We start from the raw sequence: 15,285 nt of genomic DNA on the forward strand, positions 1-15,285 counted from the left end.
TTGTCCTTATCATTAATACACTCAGGAACGGTGGTCACATCACTGATTTTTTACTACCCAAACTAAAATTTGCAAAGGTTTCCTGAGGACAACATGTTGGCAAAATCCTAAATCTCCATTAGCCTTTCCTTAACATAAAGTTCCATGGCCAATCCAGCTTAAGTCAGTCATGAGTTTTAGCTCAATTATCATTGAATTTTGAGGTGGTGGTGTGCATGTGTGTACAAGCTTTCAACAGCCTATCTAATAAAAGAGTAATATGCAAATTGACATACTTCCGCCACGCCCACCAGCCAATCAGGAGCGAGTATGCAAATTAACCCAACCAAGATGGCTGCAGCCATGGAGAGAGCAGGAGGCTTGGGTTTCCCCGGCAATGGAGGAAGCCAAGCTTTCCGCCTGCCCTGGCCTGCCTTGGCCTCCGCTTAAGGCTTCAAAGTTTCAATTATAGAAAAGAAATAAATCCCAACAGAAATGGCGGCTGCCATTTAGCTGGAGAGAGCAGGAGGCTTGAGTTGCCCCCAGTGATGGAGGAAGCCAAGCTTCCACAGCCCTGGCCTGCCTTGGCTACAAAGTTTCAATTATAGAAGATAAATAAGTCCCAACAAAAATGGCTGTGGCCACAGAGCAAGCAGGAGGCTTGGCTCCGCTCAAGGCTACAAAGTTTCAATTACAGAAGATAAATAAATCCCAGATACCAGGGCCTCCGCTAGCGTCGCCAGGGGGCGTGGCCAGCCTGCAAACCACCACAGGCCCCTACCCCAGGCCACCCCACGCCCCAAGGGAACCCCCACCCTGATCCAGGACACCCTTCAGGGCAAAACAGCTGGCCCCCACCTATGCACAAGGCCTCTAACCTATTTAATAAAAGAGTAATATGCAAATTGACCATCACTCCAACACACAAGATGGCTGCCCCCATGTGGACACAAGATGACCACAAGATGGCCAGCAGGGGAGGGCAGTTGGGAGGGACCAGGCCTGCAAGGGAGGGCAGTTGTGGGCGATCAGGCCAGCAGGGGAGGGCAGTTGGGGGCAATCAAGTCTGTAGGGGAGGGCAGTTAGGGGTGACCAGGCCAGCAGAGGAGGGAAGTTGTGGGCGACAGGGCCTGCAGGGCAGGGCAGTTGGGGGGGGAACCAGGCCTGCAGGGGAGAGCAGTTGAGGGGACCAGGCCTGCAGGGGAGAGCAGTTATGGGTGACCAGGCTGGCAGGCGAGGGCAGTTAGGGGCAAACATGCTGGCAGGGGAGCAGTTAGGCATCAATCAGGTTGGCAGGGGAGTGGTTAGGGGGTGATCAGGCTGGCAGGCAGAAGCGGTTAGGGGCAATCAGGAAGGCAGGCAGGCAGGTGAACAGTTGGGAGCCAGCAGTCCTGGATTGTGAGAGGGATGTCCGACTGCCCGTTTAGGCCCGATCCTACTGGGATCGGGTCTAAACGGGCAGTCGGACATCCCTTGAGGGGTCCCATATTGGAGAGGGTGCAGGCTGGGCTGAGGGACACCCCCCCCATGCACTAATTTCGTGCACCGGGCCTCTATTGTAAAATAATAAGTAACTCTAGGCTTGATATTCCAAAAAGCAGCATGAAAGCTTTATCTTTTTATCTCATTGAAATTTTCCTTGTGATAGAGATTCTCATGCAGTAGAAATAGGACACTGTCTATTTTCCTCGATGATAACATCTGGCAAAACAATGGGGCAGTATCACAACCAGGATGTTAGTATTGATACAATCTACCCATCTTATCCAGACTGTCCCAGTTTTAACTGAAACTAACTTTTGTATGGATTTAGTTTTTTAGACTTTATCACCTGTGCAGGTCTGTGTAACCTTCACCACGGTCAAGATACCACAAGGAATCCTTCTGTTGCCTTTTTTATAACCATACATGAACATAAACATGAAAGTAATGTTTAAATAATAAATCCTGGATTGCTAGGAAATAAAGTAGCACACACATCAATCTATCAAAATGTGTAATAGTTCTCACTGTGCAAAGGTATGTTTAAAAAGCAGATTCACAAAAATGACTACTGTAGAATTAAACTTATGTATTTATGCTGATGACAAATAGTCAAATAGCCTTTCAAGTCATGTTTATACCAGGATGGTGTTTATCACTGTTGGTGTTATCTTAAGTTTGCACTGCCCCAGTCAGAGTGGCTCAGTGGTTGAGTGTCAACCCATGAACCAAGAGGTCACTGGTTGATTCTCAGTCAGGGCACATGTCCAGGTTTCAGGCTAGATCTCTGGTGGAGGGTGTACAGGAGGCAGCCAATTGATGATGTTTCTCTCTCATTGATGTTTCTCTCTCTCTATCCCTCTCCCTTCCTCTCTCTCTAAAAACCAATAAAAAAGATATTTTTAAAAAAAGATTGCACAAGTGATCTGGAAAGAAATGGAAGACTACTATTTAGCTGATCACCTGCTATGACAAAACAAAGGTACCTACAAATAGTCCAGTTCACTTTGCCAGGGTATTGCAGTATCCTCAAGATGGGCCACCCACCCCTTGTACAAAGCACAGTTGGTATTACTATCAAGACAAACCCCACACACCTTGATGTACTCGCTCCAGTGCTGCAGCAGGATCTGCTGCCCACCCTTCACTCGGCTAAACAGCTGGTACATCTGAGTGAGGTCAGGCACTCTGTTCTCATCAAGTAAGTGATCAAGTCCTGAGATCACACAGTAAATGTTAGCATATCACATCAGTAAGTCAATGCGAATAACATTTAAACTAGCATGGACCACAAAAAAAGTTAACATAATATAAAAATTTAGGGAATATTGCTTATTTCTACACAGGCAAGTTGTTCTAGTGCAGTATCTGATAAACCCTATTAAGTGAATCTCATTTTTCTGACCATGCTGGGAGATGTATTCTTTATTTCTTCATGTCACTAAAGCAGGGGTGGGGAACTTTTTTTCTGTCAAGGGCCATTTGGATATTTATAACATCATTCGCAGCCCATACAAAATTATCAACTTAAAAATTAGCCTGCTATATTTGGGCAAACATTTAATTAACTCACCCATAATGCCTTGGGGGGGCCAGACCAAAGAATTTCTCAGATCTTATAGGACCTGTGGGCCAGATGTTCTCCACTCTTGCACTAAAGCCTTTTTAATTCACTAAAGTAGCAATAATCTGAAAAATGATCACACCAACTATTTGACCTGGGAGGTTCATGATTCCAAGTTCCTTCCAAAAGTATATTATCAAAGAATACGCTATCAAATGTAATCTTTTAGATGATTAATTTTATCCATATATATAATACACTGTGAGAGAAAACCATTTATTTTTTATTAAACATAGCATTTTAAAAGTTCCTCTTTCCTGTTTTAGGTATTTAGATTTTATGAAGATTTTCTAAAACCACACCACCATCAGAACTTTCACAGATTTCCTAAATATCTGCTTTATGATAACAATGGAGAGGCAGCTAAGTTAGAGAAGCAGCGAGCTAGTCATGTTACTTCACAAAGTCTCAGATTCTTCTATAAATGGGCACAATGCCCACCCACTGAAGGTGGTTTACAGATGCACATGATGCACTGTGGGATAAAATTACAGATCCTTAGTAAGGTTCCAATATTTGTTATTTCTCTAAATTACATTTTGGTCTACTAATGCAATAACTTTATAACTTTACTGAAACACTAAATAATGTCTTCAAGAATTCAAAAATTACAGCTATTTTTTCAATGCCTCTAATTAAATTTAGATTAAGCTCCTATATATATATATAATTCATCATTTTCTTGAAACAATGTATGCAAATTTCTACTATTTACTTGAATCCCTTTTTTTCTTATAAAATGACTCATTAAACAACACACATCTACTATGAATTCTGAATGCATTTGTTTTACGTACACCATTAAGTTGAGGCCTCATTCATGAGCAAGTATACCAGCTTTATACTTTTCAGGGAGGTATAAGTAGAAAGACATTCAGACTGGCACCTGCCTCTCAATTTAGGAGCTGTGACTTAAGGCACCATATTCAAGCTGTTGTTAGCCTCAGTTTTCTTACTTGTAAAATGGGGGTAATGATTTCACCGGGTTGTTCAAGGACCAGAAGATATTTACACGAAGTACAATGGATGCTCAACAATGCAATTCTCTCTTCTTTTGGCATTATATTGTGGTTTCACTTGGAAGTCCCACTTTGACTATCTGGCAAAGTAGAATCCAAACCAGAATATATTTGGGTGCTGTTTAGGGCCTCCCCAAAGTTAAACTTTAAGGTTTTCAATACCTTGAAACACTCTGTAGTTCCAAAATGACTTTCAAATGGTAACATTAAATACTTAAGAGTTATAAAAAGTAACAATAAGTAATAGAGTGTTATAAATAGTCTCACTGTTGCTGCAAAGCATCAACATTTGAATTACTCTTTAACAAAGCTTTAGGATCACAAGGGGAATGTAAAATTAGCAATGTAATATATTCTATTTTCTGTTTGCTTATTTTTCCAGGATAATCAGGGTAGAATAGTGTACTCTGGCTTATGCTGACCACACATCTGGCAGTTTATATGACACTCAGCTGCTCAAAGGGCATGGGAAGAAGTCCATGAAAATCTAACAGCCTGTTCAATGGTGTACATCTACACCTGCAGCAGCATTCTGAGGGTCACCTGTATGTCAGTGTACAATACAGTGGCACAATGGACTATGAGCACTGCACAAGTACCCAGTTGTAAACTATCTGTTGTCTAGAGGAATCTCTAGGAAGCTTTCAGCCTGGACAGTATTTAATTTGACTTCAGCATAAGCTGTAGTTCTACCACATGCCTTTCAATATTTTTCTTAACTAATTTTCTCAAGGGCTAATATGTTCATTATTTTTAATGATTTTTAGAGATTGTCTTATAATAAATAACAAATGTCCTTACATTGCTACTTATAATGTTTCACTTACTTTCTTAATGCATTAAGGACTATCATTCAGTTTAATTGATACAAGAGTCAGGAAAATTTACCTTTCTGCAGAATTGCTGTTAAATGTTCTCCTAATAGCTGTTTCTCCACACAAGCAATCAGTGGTTTTCTATAACAGGCAAAAGAGAATGTGTCAGAAATAAGGTTAAAGGAGAGACTTTGGTTAACTGTAAGACTGGGAGTTTACAGTTTACACAGATACTCTATGGAGCCAATCAGAAACCAAAGGGTTACAGAACAAGCGTTCTGCTCACACACGGACAGTCACCACTGCTATTAATACAGAGTCTGAAAACAATTTACTTAAGAACATAAATAGACCAATAGATGCTGGGACACCAGCAGATAGGCAATCGTGCCATGCCTTACAATAAAAGCGGGCCCCACACTTGGCTGGCAATTGGTATGCATGCTGTAGTCATTTTTTGAATTTAAGTTTTGCCTTCTATTATGCACATTACTTCTTGGATTGCTGCTGTGAGTCTGCCCTCTTCTTCCACCCCAATTACTTCTCCAGGTTGCATAAAACCCTGTCTTCTACTGTTACAGCTATGTCTCCCTGTCCCCGCTTCTGTTTGCTTTTTTCCATAACCATTTATCAAAATCCAACTTAAGGAAGTGCTTTCATGAAGTCCAAGTTGCGCGTCACACAGACCAGAATATTTGAAAATCTGGAAATTCAGCAAGTGTGACTGCCATAATTATAGGGACACAAACAATCATTCTTCTTGGGTTCATTATCCATAGTTCATTTTTTTTAAAAGAAGATCAGAGTATCTGTTTTATTCTGAGCTTATTAATTATGGCCATCTTCCCAAATTTTATAAGGAACTTTTCAATGTATCATCTTAATTAAACCTCATAGAACCCTAGAGAAAGGCACAACAGACATTCTGTCCTCCATCCCACAGATGAGAAAACAAGAGTTCAGAGATGGTGTGACCTGCCCAGGGAGTGGTGAAGCTGAGAGCTGAGTTCAGGGAGTCGTCAGCACCTTTTCCAGTCTGCCTCCAGGAAAAGGAACAGTGACCCACGTGAGGGGAGGGGAGGGCAGAGAGGAAATATGCCATAAAATCCATCCACTTAAAGTGTACAGTTCAATCGTTGTTAATATATTTACAGAATCATAACTGTCACTATGATCTAATTTTAGAACATTATCATCATCCTAAAAGAAACTTCACACCCATCAGCACTTTCATTATCTCCATCTACCCTCCCTGTCTCCTAGTCAGAGGCAGACAGTAATTTCTACAGATTTTCCTATCCTGATCCTTTCCTATAAATGAGACCGCACAACATGACTTGTCTGGCTTCTTTCACTTCGCAAAGTATTTTTATGGTTCATCCATGTTGTAGCATGTGTCAGTACTCCCATTCTTTTTTTTAATGCTGAATAATATTCCATTGTATGTTTACCCATTCATCAGTTAACAATGTGTTGTTTCCACTTTTTTACTATTATGAATAATGCTGGCCCAACTGGTGTGGCTCAGTGGTTGAATCAGGAGGTCACAGTTCAATTCCTGGTCAGGGGCAAATGCCTAGGTTGTGGGCTCGATCCCCAGCAGGGGGTGTGCAGGAGGCAGCTGATCAGTGATTCTCATCATTGATGTTTCTATCTCTCTCTCCCTCTCTCTCTGAAATCAATAAAAATATATTAAAAACAAAACAACAACAAAATGCTGCTGCATGGACATTTGTGTACAAGTTTTGTATGGATGCATGTTTTCATTTCTCTATATATTTAGAACTGGTGTATTGAAGAAACATATGGTAACTGTTTAATATTTTGAGGAAATACCAAATTGTTTTCCACAGTGGCTGCCCCATTTTACATTCCTACCAATTATGCATGAGGGTTCTAATTTCTCCACACCCTCACCAATGCTTTTGACTGCTTGCCTTTTTGTATTACAGACATCTTGGTAGGTACTAAATGGTACTGCATTGTGATACAAAGATATACTAGTAAATGTAGACTCATTCAGTACTGAGAGTATTTTTGCTCTTAACACATTTTATATTATTTGTGATTGCTCAGCACTTGTAAGATAAATTAAGTTTATGTAGTGTCAGATCTTGCCAGTAGGTCAAGTCAAGGAAGGATAAAAGTCTCGTTGAGTATCTTGCTACAAAGCTTAATAATAAGCAGGTCTATTATTAAAAAACCAGCCAGGAAAAGGTTTCACCTATGATCGAATTGCAAAAACTAAATAAATGAATAATACTTACTGTGTACTGTGGTCTAAATACGTGATTACTCGGTCTCCTTCTTCCTCTAAACGTTTACTTACATGGTTAAGATATTCTGGAACCTTCCAAACAAAATATTTAAACACATCAGTAACAAAAAGATTCTTGATTCTACCCAAGAAACTGAAATACTGTTTTCCTTTAAATTTTTATTTAAAAGCAGAATATTTCAAGCCAAATATTAACACAGATTAATGGGGGTGGGGTGGTAAAGTGGGAAGTGTATGCAGGGTGGGTGGGATACACAGAAGTTTCCTTAAACTCAATTGTGGAGATGAAACTTAAACTCTAGAAGCATGGCTAAGGCAGCACTGCATTGTTGTGCCCTATTCACAGTGCAGTCCTGTGGTCGATGCCACAAGGCCCTCCATCACCGAGGACCCACAGACAGGTGAGCAGCAGCACCTGGGGGCTGGTGTCATATGTACCCTCCCCCATCACTGAGGCCCCATGAACAGGTAAGCAGAAGCACCTGGGTCAGAGGTTATAGAGTCTAATGGCACCCCCTGGCCCACACACAAAGGATGTCAGCAAAAACTATTCAACAGACTGGTTGTCATTTGGGGACACCAAACAGCATGGTTGCAGCAAGAAAGGCCCCACAACATAGGTCTGTGGGGTTCTGATCTAGTGGCAGCAGCCTGGTCTGGTATTTGACGCGAAACTCCCTCTTTAAAACTAGGATGAAGAAACCAATGGCCGGTTTCATCCTGCACAGTAACATTTGGGTGGATGGTCCCCAGGGGCTTCCTCCAGGACTGTGCTGTAACACCTGCAAAACTGGCTGTCAAGTTTTTTGGGTTCATATTACTATGTCTTTCATATGTTTTTTTGGGGTAATTTTTTCATGTGGTTCACATAGATAAAATTTTTTCATGTGTTAGATTTCATATTTAAAATTTACCTCTTGCCCTGGCTGGTTTGGCTCAGTGGGTAGAGCGTCGGCCTGTGGACTGAAGGGTCCCGGGTTCTATTCCAGCCAAGGGCACATGCCTGGGTTTCGGGCTTCATCCCCAGTAGGGGGCGTGCAGGAGGCAGCCAATCGATGCTTCTCTCTCATCATTGATGTTTCTCTCTCTCTCTCTCCCTTCCTCTCTGAGATCAATAAAAAAAAAATATATTAAAAAAAAATTTACCTCTTGCTTCAACTTGAGTTCCTTTATATACTTTCTTCAGAAGCTATCTTACTGTGTGTTTTTTTTAATTTTTATTTTTTTATTTGGGAGGAGGGCAAAAATGTTTCTACAGGAAAGAAATTAAATCCTTATTATAATAAGAATGAAGCTCATTACTGGGATTTCAGCTAGATTATAGATTTCAAAATATTTTCAATAAAATGTTTGCATGTGTGAAAAGGCAAACATTTAGAAATTACACTTAGATGCACATCTATAAAAATGAAATAAGGCAATTCAGAAACATTTTGTTGTCTCACCTCTCTTTCTTGCATTAACCTTTGGCCTTCTGCAGCATATAAACAATTAGTTTCTTCCAAAAATTTCAGTTCAAATGAATCTTTATATACCTAAGAAATGAGCAGAGTTATTGACCAATTACAGTAAACAAAACTACCCTTTGAAGTGTTGATGTACCCCAAATTTTGAGGGAGCAAGGCCGCTGTGACCTGCACTAATTCCTTCACTGAAGCCTCTCAGGCCAGGTCAGCTGCCTCCTATGTAGCTGACCCCAGAGGCATAGCTGACTTCTGCTTAGCTGACCTTGGGTCAACTGATTCCTGGCTGGCTGACCTCTACTCAGCTGACGGGGGCAGCCTAGACCACGTTTACTGCTCTCCTCTGGGAGTGCCACCATGCCCTTGTCCTTTATCTAGGGAGTATTGGGTCCATGTTGTAAGTGATCTTTCCTATTGTGGCTCTTGGTGTGGTGTTAGCCTGAGTCATGCTCCTTTTAGTGGTTTAAAAAAAAAAGCTCCCATATTTTCAGATTATGATCCCATATTTTCAACAAATACTTCTATGATTTCATTTTTTGCAAAGATTTCATCTTTGATATGTCCATTTATTTTGGTGCAAGTAGTTAGGCAGGGATCCAATTTTTTTCTTATACACTATGAAAAGTTATTGGTAAATTTAGAACAATAAGATATTTACCTGAAGATCAGAAAGCATACTCAGCAGACTTCGCAATAAGCTTCGGTCAACAGCTTCACCATTTCTTTCTTGTTCAATCAATAGCAGAATTCCATCAATAGTTTTACTCTGAACCATTTTATCACTAATAATATGGTTTCTAAATAGTTCTAATCCCATATCCCTGAACAAACAATAAAAAAAGTAAACTATATTTTAGTTTCACTTGATAGAAATTTTAGGTGAAGCTCTAGCTACATTATATCATCCCAAGTCTGTTCATTTGCTAATTCTCTAAATCCAGGTGTCAAGAATTTTTAATTTTCATTTTGGGCCAGTCTAACTGTGCCTTGTATTTCTTTCTTTGTCAAGGCTGTTATATTTTCCTGAAGGGAGTCAGGCAACTGTTACATGAGGAATGTTGAGGCATTACTAGGTCAGGCATGTCATTGAAAGTATCTTGCAAAAACCTGCTATCCTCAGCCCGCAATTCACACCATTCCTCCTAGGCATGATGCTCAACGCTTTAGGAACCTACCCTGCTCCACTGCCCTCATCAGCCCCTCCATGTCCTTCCCTTTTCCATCTCTGTTCCCTCTACAGAGCTTGTCATCCAACTGTTCCTCCCTGGCACTTGGTTCTTGCCTTTATTTGGCCCTTTCAATGAGAGAACTGATATTAAAATATGACTTTAAGAGTCCATCATACTTCTTTAGCTCACTGCCTGAGGAATTTAGGAGGAAATTTAGCTGTCAGCTACTATTCACAAAAACCATGCAATAATAGACTCTATGCTTTGCCAAAACACCTCCCCAAATCCTCTAGGCGCCAAATACAGAGGGGGTCAAAGTTCAGATCCCTGAGCTCAGCCAGGTCTCCTGAATGGGCAGCTTAGGGGCAGTGGTGGTGGTGGGTAGTACTAATGGTGAGTAGTGGTGGTGGTGGTGATGGTGTGGCAGCAGCGGTACTAATGGTGAGTGGTAATAGCGACAAGCACTACATATGCTGGTGGGCGTGGGTTCTGGGGAGCCCTGTCTGTGTTGGAGAACCTTCTCCTCCTTCACTGTGTTCCATAATCACAATGGCCCTCTCCTGTTCCCTGGAGGAGCTGCAGCTCAGTCTTCCGTGAATTTCAGACAGAGCAGTAAAGCCCAGTGGGCAGCATGTGGGCTCAAGCCAGTCACATGGGCTTGAATCTGCCCTCCCCCAACCCCATGCTGCTGTGACTCTGAGGCAAGGAACTTAACCTCTCTGTGCCTGTCCTTCCTTAACACTAAATGGAGATCACGTGAATTGTTGTACATATGTGAAACAATTCACATCGGGCCAGGCAGGTACCCAGTGCATAGGAAGTTATCTGTCTGCTAGAATCTTCTTCCTAAAATCTAAATCTCAGTTTAAGGCTCCAGGAGCAGCCCACTAACACCGGTCAGGGTATCTCATCAGCTTCATCACTCCGATTCTCACACACTGAACATTCTGGACATGCTGCTGTCCTGTCATCACAGTGGACTTCTCTTCTCTACTGCCTCTTTCTATCTTAGCAACCTAACCACTCCTGCTCATTCTGCAGAGACTGGGCCAAGGCTTGCTGCTTCTCTCTTGTCTTTCCCTGTGAGTTTCTCCTACATCTTCACCGTGATCCTTGTACTGTACTATCATGCTCAGTTTTTCTGCCTGTTGCAGTGGACTGAGTGTGGTATGGTATACTTTATGCTATAAGCAACGTTTATAGCCTATGTTATAAACTACATTTATAAATTAAGAGTTCAGGCTAGGAAACTTGACAACCCAGGTACAGCAAGTTATTTGAACTCTGTGTTTTAGTTTCTCCACATATAACATGATGACAATAAGAATCATTCTTTACAGAGCTATTCTAAGGATTACGTGAATTAGTAGACGTTGAAGCACTTAGAACAGGGCTTTGTACAGAGTAGAAGCTATGCAATTTGCTGTTATCAGTTTTACTATCCTTATCATTTCTCTGAAAAAAGGCTATCCTTTCTGTGCAGTGTCTGCCTTACTGTGACATGCGTGGATATCTAGCATGAGAAGTGTAGGAGTCAGAGGAACAAAGGGGGAAAGTGGTATTAAGGAAGGGGAGAGTTTCAATAGAGTGTCCAAAGCTACACAGATGTCAGGTCATATAAAAGAAAGAGGCAAAAAAAGTGACTATGGGATCTGGTAACCAGGAGATCACTGATGTCTAAGGCAAGAGCAGTTTCCATGTGGTGAAAGGAGAAACCATACTGTTTAGGGTTAGGGTGAAAAGATGGTGAGAAGTTGGAAAAGAAAGCAATTTTTTTGTTGAAACCGGTTTGGCTCAGTGGATAGAGCGTCGGCCTGCGGACTGAAAAGGTCCCAGGTTCGATTCTGGTCAAGGACATGTACATTGGTTGCGGGCACATCCCCGGTAGGGGGTGTGCAGGAGGCAGCTGGTCGATGTTTCTCTCTCATCAATGTTTCTAGCTCTCTATCCCTCTCCCTTCCTCTCTGTAAAAAATCAATAAAAATATTAAAAAAAAAAAAGAAAGCAATTTTTTTTTTAGAAGAACTCAGGTTTAAAGGTAATATGAAAGTACATCACTTCTCAATGGGAGAATGAACTTCTGCATCAACAAAGGAAGAACCCAAGGATGGGATTAAGGGCAGGCTTTTGTTCATGTCAATTAGGGCTTCTTGGAGGCAACTCTGGGGAGACTTAGGGCAGGTGTAAGAGAGGTGAAACGCATTAGCAAAGGCTGTGGAAGTCAGTAACTAGGGACAATATTTATACCATCCTTGAAAGATGATGTGTGATGAACAGACTGAAATGACAGACCTCAATATCCTGAATAAAACTAGGCCCCTGTGCCCTTGGATAGTCGGTAGGATGCAGGTTTTGGTGTGTGTGTGTGTGTGTGTGGGGGGGGGGGGGGGGCGGGGGGAAGACTCAGGGCTGATAACCTCACCCGCAGTTGCAGCCTTTCTCACGGTTTCACCAGACCACTGGAGAGAGCCATGCCAAGTCAAACTACAGCCACCAAAGAGAGTAACTGAGTCCCTCTCCTTCACAGCAGAGGTGAGCTGTATGTGAACACTGGCTCCAGAGATCCTGAAGTCCACAGCCGTTATAGAAACGTGGCTTCACACAGCTTCCGTGCTTGCCTGATGCCTCTGCTGGGACATTCAGTACAAGCTGGGGGACGTGCTAGAATTTGCTCCCCTAACTCGCCCTGCCCCATCTTCACCCTGTCACTTTCACTGGTGATGGAGACACTCTAGGCTAACATCTACCTGGGCCCAGACGTGTGCACTAGTGATTTGGGCTGACATAAAGGACCACAGACAGATGACTACATATGCCATCAAATTAACCAGCAGAAGACAAGTCAAACGTGTGGTTTCAGTCACAGCAGCAGATACAGCTCTACTGACTAGAACACTCACCAAATGGAAGGAAGCATGGAATTCTGAAGTACATAAGTGCGATCCAAAAACAGGAAAATACTTCTGATCATGATCTGGAAATTAGAAAAGAACTTATTTACGTATCTTACTAACAAAATATTCAAGATTAGGCCATTTGTACTATCACTGTGCTAGGTACCTCAAATCTAATAACTGTTTCTTGATGAAAGATGTTTTCCACCAAGACCCTTATGATTTATTTTTCCCCTCTATGTTTGTTTTTCATCTCCTTTATCCAGAAAATCTGATTGCAGGGATTTAAAGCATTTAGCCTAAAGGATACCTTTGAAATTTGGTTATTTCCTAACTTATGTGATAAATCTCATTATACTGGGGAGATGCTCTAAGCTTTCTAAACAATTAGTTCTTGTTACATTAGAATGAGGCTCTTGGCCAGTGTATGTATTGGACTGTACTCTGCAAGCAGAGCGAGGAGGACGCAGCTGCTCCCTTTGCCATGCTAGCATGCATGCTGTAACCCTGTAATTCTCCTATCACGGAACTTACCAGACTATTGTAGAGGTTCGTTTACACACGTAAGCAAAACCTTTCCAACAGACTTTTATCTATTTCTACCATCTACCAGGTGCCTGGCCCAGAACAGACACACATTCATTATCCCCTACTTACTTCATTTAGGAAACAAAAGAATTCAAACTACTTAGGAAAGCTATTGATACTATCTTTTCTCTCACATAATAAACAGGCTGGTCACACTAAAAACTCATATACATAAAATCAAATCAGAATCAATACATCTAACAAAGTCTAAGATTTTGGATGTTTAGTTATAGTAAAGTTCTGGAATTCAGGCTTATCGATCATAAGCTGGGATTAAGGAAAAACTTAACCGATTCAGGAATTATGAGTACTGTGAGCTATCATCTGTCAGGTCAGGTTGAAGGCCCAATTAGCAGCCAGCCCCGTTCTGGAAGAGCAGAGTTCACCTTCTCCAATTTTCTCTCCTCTGTTGTCCAACTATGTTGGAGCTGGAGAGCAGCATTTGACCCCAAAGAGAATCTTAAACAGAACTTTCCTATCTCAGCTCATATTCTGGCCCACCTACCTTAGGTAGGTGAGGGGAGATGGATGAGACTGTGCTTTGATAAAAAAAAAAAAAGAAACAACAACAACAAAAAAGATAGCTGGATTAAAAGAGGACACATACTCCCAGCTACTAAAATCTCTTTCTAACTAAACCACCGGCAGACAAAGACCAAAGAGGAAGCGAGATCTGACATAAAAAGCAGTACTGATGAAGTTTCAGGGAGAGTGCACCATATATAAAACTAGCATAAATAGAAAAGTCAATATGCTTACCATTTGTCTGCAGTGATCTTGCCAGCATGTGTTAATCTTCTTTAAAAACAAAACACTATCTAGTGAGTCTGTGCAGACCTGCTAAGGAGAACTTTAGAAATCTTGGGCAATTTATTGCAATTTTAACTTCAGCTCTCTTCACCACAGAATACTACATACATATCAGTTAATAATTAGAATTCTACAAGAGCAAAAGTTCAAAAACCATAAACGCAGTTTTTCTACTTTCCACATCTCATAACTTAGCTGTAATTATCCTTGACTCTACTTCCCCATTTTTCATTTTTCACTGCCCCTCCTTTCCAGTTTCCCTTCCTGCTGGTAGCACTTTGCTGCCATATTACTCTGAGCCCTGCCAGCTGAAACTAACCAGCAGGTCAGAGGCTTCCTGGGCCTGAGTGACGGAACCAAAGGCCCTACCCCACAAAGGGCAGAACCTGACCTAATCTTGTACCTGAGCTCCTGGAGACACTGTCCCAGTGGTGAGGAAGCAGGTCTATCATTAATAGCACTGAGGGATTGGCAGCCGCAGGGAAATTGCTGAGGTTTAACTTTAACCTCTTGTCTCAATGAAAACTGACAAGTCACATTCACACACCAAAGTAGGAACACTCTCAGCTTGACTCTTGGAATATGTTTTTAAAGAAACACTCAAAATGCTGTTCATAGAGGGGGGAAACCTGAATGCTGGTCCCTAGAGCAAATCATGGCTAAGTGCCTTGAGCACAGCCTTCACAGGTTTTTGCAAAGACCAAGAGTCATAAATGTCTGCACACTGCTTGATGGTTTACAAAGTACTTTTAAAAAATATATCTATTTTATTGATTTTTTACAGAGATGAAGGGAGAGAGATAGTTAGAAACATCGATAAGAGAGAAACATCAATCAGCTGCCTTCTGCACACTCCCTACTGGGTATGTGCCCGCAACCAAGGTACATGCCCTTGACCAGAATCGAACCTGGGACCCTTGAGTCCGCAGGCTGATGCTCTATCCACTGAGCCAAACTGGTTAGGGCTACAAAGCACTTTTCATACTTGTGCTCATTTAATATTCATACAGATGAACAAAAACAACTTGTTGAAGTGGAAGGACACAGGTTTCCTGGGCATCAGTCCAGCTCTGCCACTTCTCAGCTCTATGACAATGGACAAATGATGAAGTTCCCTAGGCCTTAGTGCCTCTACGTGGAGAACACACTCCTGAGAGTTATTGT

General features: G+C 41.7%; 1 protein-coding gene across 1 annotated transcript in view; it reads right to left on the reverse strand.

The window, feature by feature from the left end:
- The window catches only part of CUL4A (cullin 4A), a 65,674-nt gene that overhangs the window by 27,395 nt on the left and 22,994 nt on the right, over window positions 1-15,285 (reverse strand). The window contains exons 4-10 of the mRNA XM_079779566.1: window positions 14,071-14,139; window positions 12,730-12,803; window positions 9,319-9,481; window positions 8,643-8,732; window positions 7,187-7,269; window positions 4,993-5,060; window positions 2,559-2,677 (exon numbers count right to left, since the gene is read on the reverse strand). Coding sequence (XP_079635692.1) covers window positions 2,559-2,677; window positions 4,993-5,060; window positions 7,187-7,269; window positions 8,643-8,732; window positions 9,319-9,481; window positions 12,730-12,803; window positions 14,071-14,139 — 666 coding nt within the window. The remainder of the gene's footprint in view (window positions 1-2,558; window positions 2,678-4,992; window positions 5,061-7,186; window positions 7,270-8,642; window positions 8,733-9,318; window positions 9,482-12,729; window positions 12,804-14,070; window positions 14,140-15,285) is intronic.

The sequence above is a fragment of the Cnephaeus nilssonii genome (assembly GCF_951640355.1).
Source record: "Cnephaeus nilssonii genome assembly, chromosome: 8".
Lineage (NCBI taxonomy): Eukaryota > Metazoa > Chordata > Mammalia > Chiroptera > Vespertilionidae > Cnephaeus > Cnephaeus nilssonii.